We start from the raw sequence: 23704 nt of genomic DNA, 5'->3' as shown, positions 1-23704 counted from the left end.
GCCGTCATCGAATTGGGAAACTTGTTGATGGCACATATTCCGAAGCCATGGTCAACGACAAGACAGAGATGAAACATATAAGACTTCCCAGTTGTCTACTTAGATATCCTTCACTGCTTCACTATCATTGCAGGCTGATCAATATCAAGACCCCAATAACATACTAGGATAAACATATGTAACTCAACTCATAATCACAGATCACGTTGCTGAGCGTTCGGTATTGGTTTTCTACCAAAAATCTGAAAAAATACCGAATTTCAGTAAAATTTTATTGTTTATCTGTCAAACTCTAACGAAGTTCGATTATAGTTATGTACGTGTTGTAAAGCGGCTTCATGCACACAGTGCCTAGGAGTAGATGGATAGGAGGTCTAATAAAAACCTAACCGTTAACGGTGCCTAAGATAAATTCAAATTCTTTGTCATTGTGAGCCGTTGTAAAATTGAAAAAAAAAATGGATAAGTCCGTCGGTTTTAAGAGCCCTGCATTATAAAAAAAGACACGGACACCGTCTTCAGCCGAGGCTGTACAGACTTAACAAAACTTAACACTAGACAACGGACATGACACATATGACGACAACTTGTGGATACGAAGAAGAGACATTTCTTGCGAAAAGTTTCATCACTCGGAGCAGGAATCGAACCCTCACCCCATGGCATGGTACGTTTATACGCTTGGTTACGCAAACCGCACGGCCACGAGGCTCCACAACTTCTTCATACTTCTCCATAAAGGGGATTTGAGATTTAAGATTAGAGTCATAAGTGCTCCAATCAATTTGTAAGCTTTATACTATGAATGCCACCAAGATGCTGCAAAAAATAAAAAAACCCAAAAAGACAACTTTGCTCGAGCAAATCCCACATCATTTCTCCCGGGGCCACTTTCAATCAATTTGCGAATCGACGCGGAACCAATCTAGAGAGGAGTAAGCCCCGACAAACGAGATCCGATGGGTTCTGGAGAACGGCGGCGGCGGCGGCGGCACACATCGCCCGATTTTCCCACCCACCCTTTTCTGAGCTCATCCCGCAACACGATGTCGCGTACTTACCTGCGAGTACATTAGGCTTAATGGCAGACTCATCGCAATCGATAGCAGCCACACGAAGCTGATTTTCAGTACCACCCGTTTCCGGGTCTTGTTCCGCCCGAATCGCATCGGGTACCGCAGCGACAGGTATCGATCGACGGAAATGGTGCACAGATGCATGATGCTCGCGGTGCAAAACAGCACATCCAGGCAGATCCACACCAGGCAGTACTCGGACTGCAGCGGGAAGTATCCTGCGGAGAGGGGGGAGAAACCGGAAAAAAGATATACATTTCAGGAAAAAGTGTGAACAAACGAAGAATATAAATTTGATGAGATATCGTGTTGCTCTGGATGGTGGGTTGACGAACGAAGCAGGTGAGGAAGGGACAAGGAGGGGGAAGTATTTTATCAAACATTTTTTTTGCATCGGATCGTTCTGTTCGAGCGCGTTTTAACTTCCTCAAGTTACACGCAGAATGTTCTGCTGCCGTTTTATGAGCCATGTTGAACAGATATCAAATTAACGGAATGTATATTTGCATTCCGGAAAACTTAATTCATTCGCGGAACGATGTAGCATCTTCAAGACTGGCATGAGCTTAGCGGATTGCCATGGATATTTGAAATTTAATATTTTATTTTACACTGAAGATGCTTTTTTGTGTAGTTTTGTTATGCATTATTGAAACCTTTCAATAAGGATTACATACAAAAATTATATCTTCTATCTTCTACCTTCTATCTTCTATCTTCTATCTTCTATCTTCTATCTTCTATCTTCTATCTTCTATCTTCTATCTTCTACCTTCTATCTTCTATCTTCTATCTTCTATCTTCTATCTTCTATCTTCTATCTTCTATCTTCTATCTTCTATCTTCTATCTTCTATCTTCTATCTTCTATCTTCTATCTTCTATCTTCTATCTTCTATCTTCTATCTTCTATCTTCTATCTTCTATCTTCTATCTTCTATCTTCTATCTTCTATCTTCTATCTTCTATCTTCTATCTTCTATCTTCTATCTTCTATCTTCTATCTTCTATCTTCTATCTTCTATCTTCTATCTTCTATCTTCTATCTTCTATCTTCTATCTTCTATCTTCTATCTTCTATCTTCTATCTTCTATCTTCTATCTTCTATCTTCTATCTTCTATCTTCTATCTTCTATCTTCTATCTTCTATCTTCTATCTTCTATCTTCTATCTTCTATCTTCTATCTTCTATCTTCTATCTTCTATCTTCTATCTTCTATCTTCTATCTTCTATCTTCTATCTTCTATCTTCTATCTTCTATCTTCTATCTTCTATCTTCTATCTTCTATCTTCTATCTTCTATCTTCTATCTTCTATCTTCTATCTTCTATCTTCTATCTTCTATCTTCTATCTTCTATCTTCTATCTTCTATCTTCTATCTTCTATCTTCTATCTTCTATCTTCTATCTTCTATCTTCTATCTTCTATCTTCTATCTTCTATCTTCTATCTTCTATCTTCTATCTTCTATCTTCTATCTTCTATCTTCTATCTTCTATCTTCTATCTTCTATCTTCTATCTTCTATCTTCTATCTTCTATCTTCTATCTTCTATCTTCTATATTCTATATTCTATCTTCTATCTTCTATCTTCTATCTTCTATCTTCTATCTTCTATCTTCTATCTTCTATCTTCTATCTTCTATCTTCTATCTTCTATCTTCTATCTTCTATCTTCTATCTTCTATCTTCTATCTTCTATCTTCTATCTTCTATCTTCTATCTTCTATCTTCTATCTTCTATCTTCTATCTTCTATCTTCTATCTTCTATCTTCTATCTTCTATCTTCTATCTTCTATCTTCTATCTTCTATCTTCTATCTTCTATCTTCTATCTTCTATCTTCTATCTTCTATCTTCTATCTTCTATCTTCTATCTTCTATCTTCTATCTTCTATCTTCTATCTTCTATCTTCTATCTTCTATCTTCTATCTTCTATCTTCTATCTTCTATCTTCTATCTTCTATCTTCTATCTTCTATCTTCTATCTTCTATCTTCTATCTTCTATCTTCTATCTTCTATCTTCTATCTTCTATCTTCTATCTTCTATCTTCTATCTTCTATCTTCTATCTTCTATCTTCTATCTTCTATCTTCTATCTTCTATCTTCTATCTTCTATCTTCTATCTTCTATCTTCTATCTTCTATCTTCTATCTTCTATCTTCTATCTTCTATCTTCTATCTTCTATCTTCTATCTTCTATCTTCTATCTTCTATCTTCTATCTTCTATCTTCTATCTTCTATCTTCTATCTTCTATCTTCTATCTTCTATCTTCTATTTTCTATCTTCTATCTTCTATCTTCTATCTTCTATCTTCTATCTTCTATCTTCTATCTTCTATCTTCTATCTTCTATCTTCTATCTTCTATCTTCTATCTTCTATCTTCTATCTTCTATCTTCTATCTTCTATCTTCTATCTTCTATCTTCTATCTTCTATCTTCTATCTTCTATCTTCTATCTTCTATCTTCTATCTTCTATCTTCTATCTTCTATCTTCTATCTTCTATCTTATATCTTCTATCTTCTATCTTCTATCTTCTATCTTCTATCTTCTATCTTCTATCTTCTATCTTCTATCTTCTATCTTCTATCTTCTATCTTCTATCTTCTATCTTCTATCTTCTATCTTCTATCTTCTATCTTCTATCTTCTATCTTCTATCTTCTATCTTCTATCTTCTATCTTCTATCTTCTATCTTCTATCTTCTATCTTCTATCTTCTATCTTCTATCTTCTATCTTCTATCTTCTATCTTCTATCTTCTATCTTCTATCTTCTATCTTCTATCTTCTATCTTCTATCTTCTATCTTCTATCTTCCATCTTCTATTTTCCAGCATCTCCAGGAGTTCTTTGTAAAACCATCCTTAAGGAAATCCTCGGGAATACCTCTAGGAGTTTTTCGGGATTTGCTCCACAAGTTCATCGGAAACTCCTTCAAGAGTTTCTCGGAAAGTCCTCCAGGCGTTCTTTGGGAACTTGGAATTCCTCAAGTAATTGTTCATGGAGAAATATCAGGAGGACATCCTTGCCGACTTCCTGGAGGAAGTTCTGGCAGATTTCCTAGAGAAATTCATGATAGATTTTCTGGAGGAATTCCTGGAGGAAATGCCGAGAAACTCCTAGAGAAATTTCCAGGAAACTCCAGATCTCGTAGAACTCTTTGAGCAAATCCCAAAAAAAACTTCTGGTGGATTCCCCGAGGAACTCCTGAAGGAAATCCCAAGGAATTTCTTGACAAATTCTCAAGGAACTCCTGGAGGAATTATCGAGGAACTCCTGGACCACATCTCGAAAAATTCCTGGAAGAATTCCCGGGTAACTCCTGGAGGATTACTGGAGGAATTAATGGAGGAATAACTGGAGGAATATGCGAGAAACATCTGGAGAATGTCCCGGGAAACTCCTGGAGGAATTTCCGAAGAATTCAAGCACTAAGTCCCGAGAAATTCCTGCAAAATTCTCGATGAACTCCAGGAGGAAGTCCCGGGAATCCCTTGACGAAATCCCGAAGAACTTCTTGAGGAATATCGAGAAACTCCTGGAGGAAGTTCTGAGGACTTCGGGATCACATCTCGAAAAACTCCTGGAAGAATGCGCGGGGAATTCCTGAAGGATTACTGGAACAATTGATGGAGGAATTCCTGGAGGAAATGCTAGAGGAAATTCTGAGGCACATCTGGAGCAATCTCCCGGAAACTCCTGGAGGAATATGCAGAAAACTTCTGAACCAGATCCCGAAAAATTCATGAAAGAATTTCTGAGGAACTCACGGAGGATTTCCCAAGTAACTCCTGATGCTAATCCCGCTGAATTCCTTGACGAGTTCCAGAATGGCACGGAAATTCCTTCAAGAGTTTTTTTTTCCGAAATTTCCTCCTAGAGCTCATTGGGAATTCCTCCAGAAGTTTTTTGGGATTTGCTCCAGGGTTTCTACGGATTTTTTCCAAGTTTCTTGGTAATTCCTCTGGGAGTTTTTGGGACTTCCTCCAGGAATTCCTTCAGGAAATCTACAAGGAATACAGCCACGAATTCTTCAAGAAATTCGGCCAAGAGTTCCTCCAGGAATTCCTCGAGAATTTCTCCAGCAGTAGTTCCCCGGAAATTCCTCCAAAATTTCCTTGGGAATTCTTGCGAGAGTTTCCCGGAAGTTACGCTAGGAGTTTATTATGGATTTTTTAAAGAATACTTCGAAAATACCTCCAAGAGTTTTTCAGAAAATTCTCTAGGAATTCTCCCGGGTTTCCTCCGAGATTTCCCGCGGAAATTCCTCCGGGATTTCCGCCCGGAAATTCCTCCGGGATTTCCCCCCGGAAATTCCTCCGGGATTTCCCCCCGGAAATTCCTCCGGGATTTCCCCCCGGAAATTCCTCCGGGATTTCCCCCCGGAAATTCCTCCGGGATTTCCCCCCGGAAATTCCTCCGGGATTTCCCCCCGGAAATTCCTCCGGGATTTCCCCCCGGAAATTCCTCCGGGATTTCCCCCCGGAAATTCCTCCGGGATTTCCCCCCGGAAATTCCTCCGGGATTTCCCCCCGGAATTTCCTCCGGGATTTCCCCCCGGAATTTCCTCCGGGATTTCCCCCCGAAAATTCCTCCGGGATTTCCCCCCGGAAATTCCTCCGGGATTTCCCCCCGGAAATTCCTCCGGAATTTCCCCCCGGAAATTCCTCCGGGATTTCCCCCCGGAAATTCCTCCGGGATTTCCCCCCGGAAATTCCTCCGGGATTTCCCCCCGAAAATTCCTCCGGGATTTCCCCCCGGAAATTCCTCCGGGATTTCCCCCCGGAAATTCCTCCGGGATTTCCCCCCGGAAATTCCTCCGGGATTTCCCCCCGGAAATTCCTCCGGGATTTCCCCCCGGAAATTCCTCCGGGATTTCCCCCCGGAAATTCCTCCGGGATTTCCCCCCGGAAATTCCTCCGGGATTTCCCCCCGGGAAATTCCTCCGGGATTTCCCCCGGGAAATTCCTCCGGGATTTCCCCCGGGAAATTCCTCCGGGATTTCCCCCGGGAAATTCCTCCGGGATTTCCCCCGGGAAATTCCTCCGGGATTTCCCCCGGGAAATTCCTCCGGGATTTCCCCCGGGAAATTCCTCCGGGATTTCCCCCGGGAAATTCCTCCGGGATTTCCCCCGGGAAATTCCTCCGGGATTTCCCCCGGGAAATTCCTCCGGGATTTCCCCCGGGAAATTCCTCCGGGATTTCCCCCGGGAAATTCCTCCGGGATTTCCCCCGGGAAATTCCTCCGAGATTTCCCCCGGGAAATTCCTCCGGGATTTCCCCCGGGAAATTCCTCCGGGATTTCCCCCGGGAAATTCCTCCGGGATTTCCCCCGGGAAATTCCTCCGGGATTTCCCCCGGGAAATTCCTCCGGGATTTCCCCCGGGAAATTCCTCCGGGATTTCCCCCGGGAAATTCCTCCGGGATTTCCCCCGGGAAATTCCTCCGGGATTTCCCCCGGGAAATTCCTCCGGGATTTCCCCCGGGAAATTCCTCCGGGATTTCCCCCGGGAAATTCCTCCGGGATTTCCCCCGGGAAATTCCTCCGGGATTTCCCCCGGGAAATTCCTCCGGGATTTCCCCCGGGAAATTCCTCCGGGATTTCCCCCGGGAAATTCCTCCGGGATTTCCCCCGGGAAATTCCTCCGGGATTTCCCCCGGGAAATTCCTCCGGGATTTCCCCCGGGAAATTCCTCCGGGATTTCCCCCGGGAAATTCCTCCGGGATTTCCCCCGGGAAATTCCTCCGGGATTTCCCCCGGGAAATTCCTCCGGGATTTCCCCCGGGAAATTCCTCCGGGATTTCCCCCGGGAAATTCCTCCGGGATTTCCCCCGGGAAATTCCTCCGGGATTTCCCCCGGGAAATTCCTCCGGGATTTCCCCCGGGAAATTCCTCCGGGATTTCCCCCGGGAAATTCCTCCGGGATTTCCCCCGGGAAATTCCTCCGGGATTTCCCCCGGGAAATTCCTCCGGGATTTCCCCCGGGAAATTCCTCCGGGATTTCCCCCGGGAAATTCCTCCGGGATTTCCCCCGGGAAATTCCTCCGGGATTTCCCCCGGGAAATTCCTCCGGGATTTCCCCCGGGAAATTCCTCCGGGATTTCCCCCGGGAAATTCCTCCGGGATTTCCCCCGGGAAATTCCTCCGGGATTTCCCCCGGGAAATTCCTCCGGGATTTCCCCCGGGAAATTCCTCCGGGATTTCCCCCGGGAAATTCCTCCGGGATTTCCCCCGGGAAATTCCTCCGGGATTTCCCCCGGGAAATTCCTCCGGGATTTCCCCCGGGAAATTCCTCCGGGATTTCCCCCGGGAAATTCCTCCGGGATTTCCCCCGGGAAATTCCTCCGGGATTTCCCCCGGGAAATTCCTCCGGGATTTCCCCCGGGAAATTCCTCCGGGATTTCCCCCGGGAAATTCCTCCGGGATTTCCCCCGGGAAATTCCTCCGGGATTTCCTTCGGGATTTCCCCCGGGAAATTCCTCCGGGATTTCCCCCGGAAATTCCTCCGGGATTTCCCCCGGAAATTCCTCCGGGATTTCCCCCGGAAATTCCTCCGGGATTTCCCCCGGAAATTCCTCCGGGATTTCCCCCGGAAATTCCTCCGGGATTTCCCCCGGAAATTCCTCCGGGATTTCCCCCGGAAATTCCTCCGGGATTTCCCTAGAAATTCCTCCGAGATTTCCCTAGAAATTCCTTCGGGATTTTCCTAGAAATTCCTCCGGGATTTCCCTATAAATTCCTCGTGGATTTCCCTAGAAATTCCTCCGGGATTTCCCTAGAAATTCCTCCGAGATTTCCCCCGAAATTCCTCCGGGATTTCTCTGGAAATTCCTCTAGGGTTTCCCCGAGGATTCCACCAAGAGTTACGTTACAATTCTTCCAGGAGTTACTCGGGAATTCCTGCAGGAGTTACTCGGGATTATCTTCAGGAGTTTCTAGGGCATTAGTCCAGGAGTTCCTCAGTAATTCTTCCAGAAATTCACTAGGAACTCCTTCCGAACTTCACCAAGAACTGTGGCAGGAGTTTACCTGGAATTCCTCGAAGAGTACCTCCAGTATTTCTCCAGGCGTCCCTCGGGATATCTGCTGGGAGTTCCTCAAGAATTGCTCCAGGATTTTTTCAGAATTTCCTCCAAACAGTTTCTCGGGATTTGCTCCAGGAGTTCCCCGGGGAATTCCTCCAGGAGTTTCCCGGGTGTTGCATCAGGATTTCTCCGATATCCTCACAATAAATTCGTCGAAAATTCCTCCAGGAGTTCCTCGGGGTATCTTCTATAAATCTTTAATTTCCATTGGGATTCCTCCAAGGCATCGCCGAGAATTTCTCCAGAGATACTCTAGAATTCTAGGAGTTCCTCGGATATTTCATCGGGAATCCTTCGGCAGAGTTTCCTTTCCTCCAGGAGTTACTCGGCCTCCAGGAGATTGTTGAGTTTTCCTCCAGGAATTATTCGCGAATTCCTCGAAGAGTTCTCTGGGAATTCATCCAGAAGTTTCCTGGAGATATCCTCCTGGTGTTCCACGGCAATTTTCCCAGTATATCCTAGAGAATTTCTGCAGTAATTCCTCGTGATTTCCTTCGGGAACTTCTTAGAATTTTTTTTAGGAATTATTCAGGAATTCATTTCATTTCATTTATAGAGGTATTCTTCTAGAAATACTCCAGAAATTCCTCGGAAAATTCCTTCAGGGGTTCTTCGCGAATTCTTCCAGGAGTTTTCCAAGATTTGCTCCGGAAATTCATCGGATATTCACAAGAGCTCCTCACAAATTCCTACAGGAGTTTCTCGTGATCTCCAGGAATTTCTGGGAAATTCCTTCAGGAGTCCTTCGCGAATACCTCTGAGAGTTCCCTGGAAATACCTCCACTAGTTCCCTCGGAATTCCTTTAGAGGTTCCCTGAGATTTCTTGGAGTTCATCGGAATCTCAGTTATTTGGGATTTCCTCCTGGAGTTTCTTTAGGTATTCTTTAGGAGTTTCTCGCGAATTCATCCGGGAGGTGTCTGGAAAATCCTCCAGAAGTTTTTCGGAGAAATCCTCCAGGAGCTCTCCGGGTACTCCTCCAGAAGTTTTTTTTTGTGAATCTTTCAAGGTGTTCCTCGAGAATTTCTCCAGGAATTCCTAGGGAATCCCTCCAGGATTTCTCCAGAAGTTTTACAAGGAGTTCCTCGGAGCTTTCCGGGAATTCCTCGTGAATTACTCCAGTTGTATCCTGGTAATTCCTCCAAGAGTTCCTTGGGAATTCCTTAATGAATTCTTCGGGAATTCCTCCAGAAGTTCCCCAGGATTTCCTTGGGAAGTTGTACCAGAAATTTCACGTGAATTTCTCAAGGAGTTCTTCGTGAAATTCTCCAGGACGACTCCCTCGAGAATTCATTGAGGAGTTTTTCAGGAATTTTTTCAGTAGTTGCTATGGAGTTCTTCGGGAATTCCTTCAGTGAATTTCCCCAGCCATTCCTTAAGGATTTTTTTTCAATAATTCCTCCTGTAATTCATCCCAGAGTACCTTCAGTTATTTCCAAAGTAATTGCTCCAGTTACTCAGGAAATCCTCAAGAATTTCTCCTGAAGCTACACGGGAATTCCTCCAGGAATTCCTCGGAAATTCTTCCAGGTATTCCTGCAGGAGCTTTTCGACATTGCTCCGAGATTTCTTCGGATTATCCTTCAGGAGTTTCTCAGAAATTTCTCTAGGAGTTTCTCGAGAATTCCTTCAGTATTTTCGCGGGAATCCTTCCAGGAGTTTCTCGGGATTTTGTTTAGAATTTCCTCGAAAATGCCTTTAGGAGCTCCCCGGGAATCCCTTCAGGAGTTCCTCCAATCATTCCATCAGGAATTTCTCCAGGAGTTCCTCGAGTTTCCGGGAATTTCTTCAGGAGTTCTTCGGGAATTTTTTGTGGATTCCTGGAAGAAGGAGGATGTTCTGGAAGAATTTCTGGAAAAATTCTTAAGAAACGCCTGGAGGAATTTATTATATTTTTTTTTTCTTCTATTTTATGTTTCCCGACTTATGTTTTTTATGCTATTTGTTTTTTTTTTTCGGTTTGCACGTTCTGTCTTCCGTCTTTCATATTTTAACTTATATTTTCTCTCTTCTATCTTGCTTCTTATATTCTCTTTTACTACTTTCTATCTTGTTTTTGTCTGTCTTATGTTTAATTTTTTTTTATTTTATTTATTTTTTTTTTTCTATCTTCCACTTTTGTTTTCTACCATCTGACTTTTTTCTTCAGTTTTATAAATTTGTCTAATTCTATTTCTTCCCATTGGAAATTGCGAATAACATTGATAGCATTTCTCCAACAGCATTCCAAGAGCACTATGTCCATCAATCAGATGCTCAGCCATAATCCATTTTGCTTCCGCAACATGGACCCTCTGATGGAACAACATGTTTCACCTCAAAGAGCAAAACATCCCGTGGTTCCATGCCAAACATCCCAAAACTCCAAGCATGTTCCAAAAAAAGCAACGAAGAGGAATAAAGTGGCACGTTTTTGCCTACCATTTCTTCGGTGAGAAAAGATGGAAAACGTTTTCCACACTGGCACTGTCTTCCGCAGTGCGATTTCCTATTCTTGAACATTGTGAATTCTTGAGTGCACTGCACATATCGCAGGCAAGATAATATCCCCATGGCAGTCAGTCAGTGGGACATGGCGGCGGCGGCGTGGCGGTGATGTTGGGTGTTTTGCCCGTCTTTTCGGATGCAGCAGCGCATTACAGCTCCGAGTAATATTAAAAACAGTGCTGCTGATGGCAGCTTTCGTGTTCTTGACGTGGTTTCTTTGGTGGGCGGTTGTTCAGCAGACAGAGTTTCCATGGCGGAAGAATAGAATCAGGGTGCGGTTCTTGCTTTCGGTAACTGTGAAACATCTAGAACTAGTTACGTGAATATAATCGGCTATCAAACTACGATGTAGAAGCTGTTTAAACTCAGATGAAGACGAAAGACGAAAAGTGGAAACACGAAAACAACTACTCTGACGAGAATCGATGCGACACCCTAAACTTCCGAGGCTGCCAAATTTCGGTCACCGCAGTGTTCTATTGTTGTCCCGCTGCTGGCTGCCAGTTACAAACCAAGTTGCTTCGTCATGGAACTAACTGAGAGAGCTGGTATGAGTTTTTCCATAAAATATTTGTTATTCGTCGTGTCACTCCATGGGGAGCGTAAGAGTCGGGATTATTTTGATCAAAAAATAAAAAATAAAAAAAAAAACTGTGGCGTGGGATGCTGATAGAAACTGTAAAAATGCAATATCGTTTACAACGAGCAGCGAGCTCTCGGAAGCACGAGGGCTTAACCGCTTTGATTGATTTCTCCAATTGATTCCGAAGCGCATAATGTTATTACGGGGGCATTTCGTAATTTGAGTTGAGGCTTCCAATGAATAATGCAGAATTTGCATATTTGTGAACCACTTTCGAATGAGTGTAGCAGAATGTGATCTGTTTTCGTAATTGGCTCATTGAACCAAGCCAAGAGCACTCGTTGACTCGTTCATTGATGCATGACTTTGATGAGTCTCGAAAATATCAACTCTTCAACAAGTAGGTATGGATGCATCAAGTTTGCTTTGATTTTAGAAGGGCTGCCTGTTTAAACAGATTTCAAGAGTAGTGTCCAAGTATACTTGAAAGAGAGAGGAAAAAAAGTTGTTCTGGTCAATTTGAATGGGTCAAACACAGTCGCGTGCTTTAAAGTGCTTTCTTTTGTAATTTTCTCTTTCGTTGGCATGTACTTGACTGGTGGATGTAATTTATGTTCGTTATCTTTCTTGCTCGATACCAGCGAATAGCACTTCAAAAAGACTGCTTCCTGTTCTGTTGGGCTGGACTAGGCTACCAGAGAAGTATGGATCAATATTTTTCAATTATTGAATTTGCTTTGGTTATCCTTTAGCTTATAGTAGAAATTAAACATCCGTGTTTTTTGTTAGTTTACCACTCCCACTGCCATGCATGTTAAACAGTGGGATTTCAACTTGCTATTAGACCAATTTTTATCCGATTTGCAAAGTTTTTGTGCCAATGAATTTTCTCAGCCTTCTAGATGACATGTTTAAAATATTGATTAGACTAAACAATAATTTTTGAGTACCTAAAAACTCAGAGAAGGTACAAAAACCAGCGTTTTTGGAATAAATCCAAATTAGAAGTGTGATAATTGAATTTTATTGGCTTTTCTCGGTGAACTTAATACTACTCAAAGAAGGAGGGAGCAATGAAAGTAATGAAGGAAACGGTGGATAGAATCGCAAGTGTGCGACGAGAGAAATTGAATAGAAGTTGAAAATTAACAGAGGGCCATAATTGAACAACACAATCACAACCCCTTTGCCTAACGTCCTCGTGTTGAACGGTTAGGCCTGTCTAGGGCTAGTTGTCATCATCAAACTACTAGTACCTAGCCGTTCAACACGAGGACGTTAGGCAAAGGGATTGTGATTGTGTTGTTCAATTATGGCCCTCTGTTAATTTTCAACTTCTATTCAATTTCTCTCGTCGCACACTTGCGATTCTATAGACCGTTTATTTCATTACTTTCGTTACTCCCTCCTTCTTTGAGTAGTATTAAGTTCACCGAGAAAAGCCAATAAAATTCAATTATCATAAATTCATGCGGTGATTAAACCTAGAAAGGCAAATTAGAAGTGGTTTGGGTTGTTCGTCTTGATAAAGTAAAAATATTGCATAGACAAATTTGTATTTTCTTAAATTGCCGTAGGAATATCTAAAAACCATACTTGCCGAAGACTTTCTCAGAGAAAAATCGGTTAAAGACTCCATTGGATTTGTCGAATAATTTTCAATAGAATTCACAAAAAGAATTGTGAAGGACTTCCCAAAGAAAATGCTGAAACAATTTTGAAAAAAAAAAAAATCCAGCTGCGCTTGTGAAATTGGAAAGTTTTGTCATAAAAATGTCAGATAAATGTATAACAAAATAGCTGCACGAATTTTCAAAGGAATCGGCGAGAAAAATTCTGGAGGAATTGCTGAGGATCTTGGGAAAAGGATCAAAGAATTTTCCCAAAAAAATAAAAAAAATGTATTTGCAACATACCCAAATCTAATACCCAAATTTTTGATTTTGATCTAAATATCATTTTTCATCATCTAAAATCAATTTAAACATGTTTTGGAAGATGATTTTTTTTAATTCTCGATTTCGTGAATTTCAGTTTTTAATTTTTCTAATTTTTATTTTTGAACATCCCCACACTTTTATATTTTTCCTGGAAGCCAATTTGGAGAACGAATTTTTTGAGATGAAAACATTTTGAGATTTTATGATTATTGTTGAAATATTATCATTTTAATTTTTTTTCGCAGAAAATTTTAGTTTCCGTGTAATTTTAAGGAAAATAATTCTAGAGTGTATTCGATTCCCTTAAACTATTAAACAAGGATAGAATGATTTGGGAAAAAATTTAAATATGTTTATTGTTGCGATTCAGTACAAAATAAACAATGATTTCTAAAAGGTGACAAAAACATCAATTTTTCAATGATTTTTAATAAATGTAAATACGCTTTAAAATACACCAAAATATACCAAGATATACAGAACAGTCCTAAATATCAGCCAAAAACATAAAAAAAAAGATTTTCCACGAAACAAAAATTACAAAAATGTTCGAACTATACCCCGTCTAAAGGCGGGATTGGGTATTAGAGGGTTAAAAATAATATTTTTGAGAAGGTTACTTCATGAGCTTTAATCGCTGAAATTTTGAATGCACTTTTTTTTTCGTTTTTGAGTTATGGCCAATTATGATGAAAAATGTCCAGATACGACAAATAAGCCTTTTTTTTGAAAAATCATAACTCAAGAACGAAACATCGTAGGAACAAAGTTTTTTTTTAATGAAAATGAAAGCAAATTTTGTGATAAAATAACCATATAATATAGGCTTACATGGTTTATTTTCCACAAAATTTGCCTTAACTCAGGAAAGAAAAGTGCATTCTAAAAATTTCAGCGATCAAAACTTATGAAATTTCCTTCTCAAAAAATTTTTTTTTGAAAATTTTCCGCGAATTTTGCATAGTTTTTCCGGCTTTTCATTATATATTTTCTCAACGACGAAAAATTTTGTGGAAAACTTTTTTCAGTTCAGTTTTTTTTTGTTGATTCCTGAGAAAATTTGCTTTCATTTTCAATGAAAAACTTTGTTTCTTCGATGCTCCGTTCTTGAGTTATGATTTTTCATAGAAAAGGCTTGTATGGCACATTTGAACATTTTTCAACAAAATTAGCCATAACTCGAAAACGAAAATAAGTGCATTCCATAAATTTCAGCGATTTTTAACCCTAAACCATTAACTCTTAACCTCAAATAACCCCCTCAAAAATATTTTTATGAAAATTTTCCACGAGTTGGGCATAGTTTTTCTGGCTTTTCTCTTTGAATTTTCTCGACCGTTGATAATTTTGTGGAAAACTTTTTCTAGTTCATTTTTTTTGGATTTCTGAGAAAATTTGCTTTTATTAAAAATAAACTCTGTATCTAAGATGCTTCGTTCTTGAGTTATTATTTTTCAAAGTAAGTAGTGTCAGGGGAAAATAAACAATTTTCCCCTGGGGAAAATAGGCGACCCTGAAGTTTTCTCAATTTTTTTTGTTTATACATCCATGAGCCCTTCCTGTGGAAAAAGTTTCATGAAAACCTGAGACCCTTCGGCCCAATTTGTACGATAATAAAAAAATCCCCTCCTGTAGAAATCGTGGCAGGAACTATTGAAGCAATTTTTGGACGAATTTAGGTTAACATCTTCAGAAAAATTTCTTTTGGAGAAATTTTCTTTCGGTTGTTCCTGAATGATACCTTGTAGGTATTCTTCAATAAGTAATTAAAGGAGATCTTACAGGAACACTAGATTGAATAAGTTACTGAATTCTATTAAGACATCCCAAAAACCCTGGAGTTGTTATTGAAGGAATCATTGGAAGATATTCTGAAAGAATTCCCGGAAAAATTGATGAAGAATTCTTAAAAGGCTAACCGCCCCCCCCCCCCCCTTTTACCGACGCTTCATGCACTGAGCGCCCACCTTTTGCCGAAATTGGGAAAAACCTCTCCCTTGGCGCCACTTCTGTGCACCTGTCTGTCAAATATACTCATATTGCATGGTTTCAGGATCTAAAACTCCATTGATCAGCCACCATCATCAATTTTGAACCGTCATCTTCTCCATACCAAATATACCCATATTGGATGGTTTAAGGATCTAAAACTTTATAAACAACCGCCATCTTGAATTTTATGCTACCATCTTGAATTTAATTCTTTCCAAATAGCATTCCATAAGCATAGTTGAAATGGAAGTATTAAAGATATAACATGACAATTTTCAGGATGCAATCTACGAATAACTCCGTTACTACGCAACGCAACGTGAATTTGTTGATGTAAACAAGTCTGGGGGTCAACTATTGGCTAAATCTCAGGGGGTCCACTGTTGTCGCCGATTTAACGTAGTAAGAGAATACGACTTAACCAATAGTGGATCCCAACAACCCAATACAGGACCCCCGAGGGTCCACTATGTATACGATAAATGTGGTTAGTTTTAAAATGATGATTTTATGCGAGGTGTGGGGCTGTCCATAAACCACGTGGTCATGAGGGGGGGGGGGGGGGGGGGTTTCGGCCAATGACCATTTTGTACATAGAATCCGGCCTTCGTTGATAAAGACAACTAATTTATCATATTGTTTTCACAATCAGAGCATTTTTTCAGCTACTAAGGAATTGACTATTGGATAAATTACCATAGATTCCTAATCTTATCCTTAGTAAAAAAAATGCTAAATAAGATTATAGGAATTTCTAAAAAAATCCATTATTTAAAAGAAACTTTGAAGGATTATTTATAGATTTTTTTGCAATTGGATTCCTTGGAAAAATATCATTGGAGCAATTCCTGAAGAAATCTTATATAATGGAAAACAATGGAATCTTAGACTTGCACTATTCACAAAAGGACTCTTAAAGGCATTCTGAAATGTTATTGAAAAACATAACGGCAAAGTTGCAAACATGTCTATGAAATCATTAGAAACAATTCAATAAATTTACCTAGAGGAATTTTTCTAGGAATTTTTGGAGGAATCTCTGCAGCAGTTTTTAGAGGAATTCCTGATTGATGTTTTGGAAAAGTTCTATAAGAATTTATTGGAATAATTCTTTATAACATTTTTGAAAGGGCACATGGAAGGAATTCTAAAGGGATATTTAGAAGAATTTACGATGGAATTTTGGAAGAAATTCTCAAACAAAAACTTGAAAAAAATATAATAAATCGTTGAAAAAATCATGAAAGAATTATTGCAGAAAATTTCAATGGAGTTCTTGCAAGTTATTTTTGAAAAAAAAAAATTAGCAGAAATCTTTTTACATAATTTGTGTATAAATTGCAGAACCCTAGGAAAAATAGCTAGAGGTGTATTTGGATCATTAACTCATAAAAATTTACTATCAATTATATCTCTTAAGAGAGGATATAAAGAGCATTTTAAAAAAGCTATGTAGTATAGTAACAGTGGTATCACCTTTTCAAAACAAACGTTAGTTAAAGGCACTTCATTCCACTGGAAACTACTCAATGTAACATAAAAAAGATATAAGAATCCTTGGAGTCAATCTTACAGAAACAATTGAAGAAATGATGAAACGGTTTTCAAAGGAGAACCTTTGAACATGGAAAACACGAAAAAAAAACACACACTTACCCCTATCAACACCAGTAGCTATCAAACCAATTGATGCAAGTTGATGAAATTTTGCAAGAAAGTGTCTCTAAGTATCATGACGGCTAACACGAATTTTCATAATTATCATCACGGAACTTGAGCTGTAGCGTAAAATAATCATCTATTATGCTAATGAAATTTGGTAATGATTGTATAAAATACTTAAAGCCACATCTGTTTGTTTTTCATCCACAGTTAAAGAAATGCATAGATTTTTATTAAATTTGGCACAAATATTAAACATATACCAAATAGATCCCAGTCAATTATTTGGCCAATTTAACAGATTCATTTCAGAGCTATAGCCACTCTTCAGTGTTCCGATTATTGCGGATTTGGGCTTTTAATCCTGGGTAGAACTCCTGGAGTAATACAAAACATAAAAATCGTTCCAAAAGAAAAAAAAATATCAAAAGTATCAAATTAAAAAAAGTTATGGAATGTGTGTTAGAAACAAAAAAAAAACCCTAATAATTCCACCTAGCGGTGATGGCGCCTTTCTCGTGCCTTCGAAAACACATTTCAACTCAACTCAAGTGACATGTTGATGGATATTGCACTTTCATACGTTTAACAGAAATCCATTTCATGGCATCAGAGACCATATCTTTATCTGGTTTTTGATTTTTGAGCCGCCGTTTAGGATTAAAGTCCGACGGCTTGGAAATTATGGCCGCTATTTTTGGACTCCAGACTTCTTCCTCATACAAGATACACCCATATTGTACGGTTTTAGAGCCCAAAACTCCATCAAACAGCTGCCATTTTGAATGTTGAAACGGCTTTTTGGATATTCTGGTAGTATTTTTGAATTCCGGTTGTCTTCCCCATACCAAATATGCCCATATTGAACGGTTTTAGAGCCTAAAACTCCATTAAATTGAAGTTATTTTAAGTTTTGAGCTGCCATCTTGGATTGTAGACCACCATCTTGGATACTCTGTTTGTCATTTTAGGAGTCCAGATTTCTTCCCCACCATTGCATGGTTTCAAGTCCTAAAACCCCATTAACCCTAAAAAGGATACCTTCATGGCCTCAGTTTCGTCACCTCGCTGAGTGTGTTTCATCAAAGACGAGTTCTGAAAGGCGCCTGGGGTCCAATGGACCCCAGGTATCCCTTTTAGGGTTAAACAGTCGCCATCTTGAATTTTGAGACTTGGATATTTTAATCGTCATCTTTGGACTTCAGACATCTTTCAAATACCAAATATTACATGGTTTTAGAGCCTGAAACTCCTTTAAACAGCCGTCATCTCGAATATTAGGATGCCATCTTGAATTTTGGACCGATATCGTGGAATTTCTGGTCTCCAGTTTTCATTTTCGCATAAAATTCGCAAACCATGCTAAAGGTTACAAAAATCGCCGCAGTTTGATAAGTCGCATAATGGGGCTTGGTTCAGTTTTATATACGACCAGTTCCACCGGTGCTGGTCTGAATCACTGAAATGGCCATAACTCCGGAACGCCTCGACCTATCCGTACCATTTTTAAGAGCAATACACAATACTGGATCAATAACATCGACTTTTTGGAACACAGCTTTTTCGATTCCTTTTGGCGTGCAAAAAAACAATGCAAAATTTAGGAGCGATTGGTTGCGTTCCCGTATTCCGCATTGCGATTGAAATTTGTATGGTATTTAGTATGGAAAAACGTGTTTTTTTGCATTTTTCTCCAAAATTGATTTTTTTTGTCTGAAACAGTCCAACTAATGATGTTAAAGTATAGCCTAGGACATGCTGAAAAACTTTGCCGAAGACCGCAAAGTAATCCGACACTTGTGAAAAAAGTTATATCGTGCAGATTACCCAGTGGTGCTTAACATTTAACATGTAAAGGAATAACATCAATAAAATCTCAACTTTTGACCTAAGTTACCGCAAAATAACTTTTTTCACAAGCGTCGGATCACTTTGCGGTCTACGGCAGAGTTTTTCGGCATATTCTAGGCTACACTTTAACGTCATTAGTTACATGGTGTTAGACAAAAGAATTCAAATTGTGAATAAAATGCAAAAAAAAGGACGTTTTCCCATACTAAATTCCATACAAATTTTATTCGCAGTGCGGAATACGGGGACGCAACCAATCGCTTCCAAATTTTGCACAGTTGCTTCGGACGCTCCATACAACGTTGACCCACTCTAATACACACATACAGACATCATCTCAATTCGTCGAACTGAGTTGATTGGTATATGTGATTTGACCCTCCGAGCCTTCTATCGAAAATTGTTTTTTTGAGTGAACATATAGCCTTTCAGTACACTTCAGTGTAGGAGAAAGGCAAAATTATACTTTTGAGCTTATTTGCTTTAGAAAACTAAGTTATTCGACTAACCCAATAGATTAAAAGATCTTTTTTGAAAGAAAATTTTTTGAACCTTCGAATGACGGTTAAAATGCTGCGATAAGTTTGACCATTTTCAAGTAATAGCCAGTTTTAGGCAAGCGAAGTCAAAAACATCATCTTCTTCTTTTTGGCTCGACGTTCGCATTGGAACTTGGCCTGCCTCTCTTCAACTTAGTTTTCTCAGTGCACTTCCACAGTTATTAATTGAAGGGCTTTCTACAATGATACATTATGCCCAGGGAGTCGACAAAATGTTCCCGAACGGAACGGGAAGCGAACTCACCGTCTCCGGATTGGCAATCCATAGCCTTATCCATTAGCCTAACTGGAGACCCCTCTATCACTCCTTAAAAAGTTTGCATCCACTCATCGGGACCCCCTGGAACCGGTTCAGATATGGTTTGATATTTTTTCCTTTTAACCTTTCATTAGGTTACCAAAAATGCCGCTGTTTGATGTGTCGCATGAATAAGTTATGTTCAATTTTGCCTCTAATATTTGGCCACTTCCAGCGGGACACCCAAAACCAGTTCCGGAACACTACTAGTTCAGATATGGTCTGATACTATTTTCCTGCTAACCGTTCATCAGGTTATCAAAAATGTCGCTGTTTGATGTGTCGCATACATGGGTTTGGTTCTCTTTTATATTTGGCAACTTCCGGCGGGACATCCGGAATCGGTTCCGGAACACTCCCGGTTCAGATATGGTCTGAGACTATTTTCCTGCTTACCGTTCATCAGATTATTGAAAACGCCGCTGTTTGATGTGTCGCATGAATGAGTTATGTTCAATTTTATATTTGGCCAATTCCGGCAGGGCACCCAGATCCGGTTCCAGAACACTACCGGTTCAGATATGGTCTGAAACTATTTTCCTGCTTACCGTTCATCAGGTAATAAAAAATGCCGCTGTTTGATGTGTTGCATGAATGAGTTATGTTCAATTTTATATTTGGCCACTTCAGGCGGAACATCCAGAACCGGTTCCGGAACACTACCAGTTCAGATATGGTCTTATACTGTTTTCCTGCTAACCGTTCATCAGATTATCGAAAACGCCGTGGTTTGATGTGTCGCATGCATGGGTTTGGTTATCTTTTATATTTGGCCACATCCGGCGTGACATCCGGAACCGGTTCCGGAACACTACCGGTTCAGATATGGTCTGAAACTATTTTCCTGCTTACCGTTCATCAGGTTATTGAAAACGCCGCTGTTTGATGTATCGCATAAATGAGTTATGTTCAATTTTATATTTGGCCAATTCCGGCGGGGCACCCAGATCCGGTTCCGGAACACTAGCGGTTCTGATATAATCTGACATTATTTTCCTGCTTACCGTTCATCAGATGATCGAAAATGCCGTGGTTTGATATGTCGCATGCTTGGGTTTGTTGCATTTTCATGTCTGGCCCCTTCCAGGGGTACCGGTCCGAAACACCTAAATGGCCATAACTCCGGAACGGCTGGACTGATCTGAACCATTTTCAATAGGAAACAATGGGACTGTATGCCGCGTCGAATGAACCGTCGGTCATTAAAATCGGTTGAGGTTTACTGCTAAAAAGTGATGTGAGTTTTTTGTACACACACATACACACATACACACACACGCACACACACACACACATACACACATACACACACACAGACCAGGGCAGCAGAGACGGATGTCCTGGGGCCTGACGCACCCCCCCCCCGCTTGCGAGTCAGCCGCGTAGTTGCCGGCTAAGAATAGGACTACTAACCCCAATTCAAGGTGTCAAGCGACCCGTGCCGAGGAATGAGTGATCGAGGGGGTGAAAAAGATGCTCGATCTTTAACGGAGCCTGTGGGGCACCTGGGCACCCCCCACAGTAAGCTGTCCCTTACCGCGTTAATGCAGAGCTCTGGCGTGGTGGACATTCTTTCTCGTGCGACTCGTGGGAATAAAATATGAGTAACAAACCAATACAGAAATCAAGTGTAGCAGGTAGTAGTGGTGGGATCAACCCCTTCGCAAGAAGCGGGTTGATGAGATCTCCGACAAGGAGAAGTGAGGAGATAGGCGCTGGGAGTTGCGTACGCAGCTCAAGCGTGGGTGCTCCAGTCCACTTCCCGGCAAGCCAGCCGGTGGAGGTTATGGACGGAGCGTGGTTGTTGAGGGCCGTCAACCGAGGATCCAAAGGACGGTCCGCAATAGAGGTGGCTGAGCAGCAGCTTGGCAAAATCATCGACTTTGCGTCCACTAAGTCGAATATAAGCAAGGACCTGAAAACGGCCTTGCTTCGACTTAGGGCGTCGATCGACGATGCCAAGCAGGAACACGCGGCACTCGCGTTGCTGACTGCTGCAGCAGCGGAGCCTGCAAATGAGAAAGTGCCGAAGTTTACCCAAACGGAGGCCTTCTCCTTCGCAGGAAGTCCGAATAAGGCGGAAGCGACTGCTCGCGACAAACGGGGCAAGCAATCGCAGAAGCGGGCGAGGCAACCGTCAGGCGAGGAGCTGTCTGGCGGTGCCCGCAAGGCCAGGCGAATCATTACCCCGAAAGTCGGTAATAATGCCGGAAGGTCGGACCCCAGCCAGGGTTCCCGGAAAGCTGGGAAGGGTGGGCCTGAAAAGGCTGGCCCGTCCCGGAACGATGGGAACAAGGGGTTGCGACCGCTAGTGGGCCCTCAACAGCCACAGAGTAGGGCGATCCAAGGGGTGGACCCCCCTTGGACGAAGGTAGAGCGGAAGAGGAAGAAGAAGGCGAATCCGCAGGTAGTAGCGCAGGACGCCAAGCCAAGGCGTAGGAGGGCAGGTGCCAAGCGCGAGAAAGGCGACGCTATCGTCATCAAGACGGAACAGTCCAAGTACTCGGACGTCTTGAAGATGATGCGAAGCGACGCCAAGCTTGAGGGTCTTGGAGCCGACGTACGCAGTATTAGACGTACTCGTACGGGCGAGATGATCCTGGAGCTGAGGCGCCAGAAGGAGCACAAGGGCGCCGCCTATAAGAGGCTGGCAGAAGAGGTCCTTGGTGAGGGTGTGCAGGTGAGGGCTCTGACACATGAGGCGACTCTGAAGGTCAAGGACATCGATGAGATCACCGAAGTGGAAGAGCTCGTCACGGCACTGCGGCAACAGTGCGATGTGCAGGTGGCCGCCGCAGCCGTTAAGCTACGGAAAGGGCCAGCAGGGACACAGATAGCTTTGGTTCAGCTACCTGTGGCGGACGTCAAAAAGTCCGTTAAAGTAGGGAGCATAAAGGTGGGTTGGTGTGTATGTCACCTGACATTCCACGAGCCACCAGAGGTTTGCTTCAGGTGTCTGGAACCAGGACACAAGTCGTGGGACTGCAAAGGCCCCGACAGGCGCAAACTGTGCAGGCGATGCGGCGCTGAAGGTCATAAGGCTCAAAGCTGCACGAGTCCGCCCATCTGCATTATCTGTACCGGGAAATCCTCGAACAACAGACATCCGATGGGTGGTCCAAGGTGCCCGGCCTTCAAGAAAGCCGCAGTGAACAACAAATCACAGTGCAGGTAACGCAGCTGAACCTGAACCACTGTGATGCGGCTCAGCAACTGCTTTGTCAGGCAGTTTCTGAGTGGGAGACGGATATCGCCATCATATCGGACCCATACCGAGTACCCGCCGGCAACGGCAACTGGGTCGCGGATGGGACCAGAAAAATGGCGGCGATATGGACGACGGGTAAATACCCCGTTCAGGAGTTGGTGTCTACTACCTATGAGGGCTTCGTGGTCGCCAAAGTAAACGGGGTCTTCTTCTGTAGCTGTTATGCGCCTCCGCGGTGGCCGATCGAGCAGTTCACGCAAATGCTGGACCGCTTAACGACCGTGCTAACAGGGCGAAGGCCGGTGGTAATAGCGGGCGACTTTAATGCCTGGGCCGTGGAATGGGGAAGCCGTTTCACGAACCAGCGGGGTCAGATCCTGCTAGAAACACTGGCCATCTTAGATGTCGACTTGGCTAATGTCGGTACCAAGAGTACCTTTAGTCGAAACGGAGCGGAGTCAATTATTGACGTGACCTTTTGTAGTCCTGGCCTAACAAGTAGTTCGAACTGGAGAGTAGATGATGGCTACACTCACAGCGACCACCTGGCGGTTCGCTACAGTATCGACTACAATAACAGCAGACAGCGGATAGAAGAAGAGGCGGCTAGGCCAAGGCCAAGCCCTCGCAGGTGGAAGACATCATACTTTGACGAAGGGGTATTTAGGGAGGCGCTCCGCCGTGAGCGAAACTTAATCGGTTTAGACGGCGACGAGCTGGTAGCGGTGCTCTCACGTGCGTGTGATGCGACCATGCCTAGGCGAGTCCACCCTAGAAATGGGAGGCCACCGGCTTACTGGTGGACCGACGCGATTGCGGACCTGCGCCGCGCCTGCCTACGGGCTAGGCGGCGGATGCAGCGAGCACGATCAGAGGAAGAGCGAAACGAACGGCGGGTGGTGTTCGCCGCTGCAAAAGCCGCGCTTAAGACCGAGATAAGAGCAAGCAAAAA

At 42.2% G+C, this 23704-nt stretch overlaps 1 protein-coding gene across 1 annotated transcript in view; it reads right to left on the bottom strand.

The window, feature by feature from the left end:
* Positions 1 to 23704, bottom strand: part of LOC109416442 (alpha-2B adrenergic receptor) — a 327397-nt gene that overhangs the window by 69138 nt on the left and 234555 nt on the right. The window contains exon 3 of the mRNA XM_062860087.1: positions 1062 to 1294. Within this exon, the coding sequence (XP_062716071.1) occupies positions 1062 to 1294 (233 nt within the window). The remainder of the gene's footprint in view (positions 1 to 1061; positions 1295 to 23704) is intronic.

Source organism: Aedes albopictus, chromosome 3 (assembly GCF_035046485.1).
Source record: "Aedes albopictus strain Foshan chromosome 3, AalbF5, whole genome shotgun sequence".
Classification (NCBI taxonomy): Eukaryota; Metazoa; Arthropoda; class Insecta; order Diptera; family Culicidae; genus Aedes; species Aedes albopictus.
Note: the sequence above shows the minus strand (reverse complement) of the source record. Positions and strands in the feature narration are given on the sequence as shown.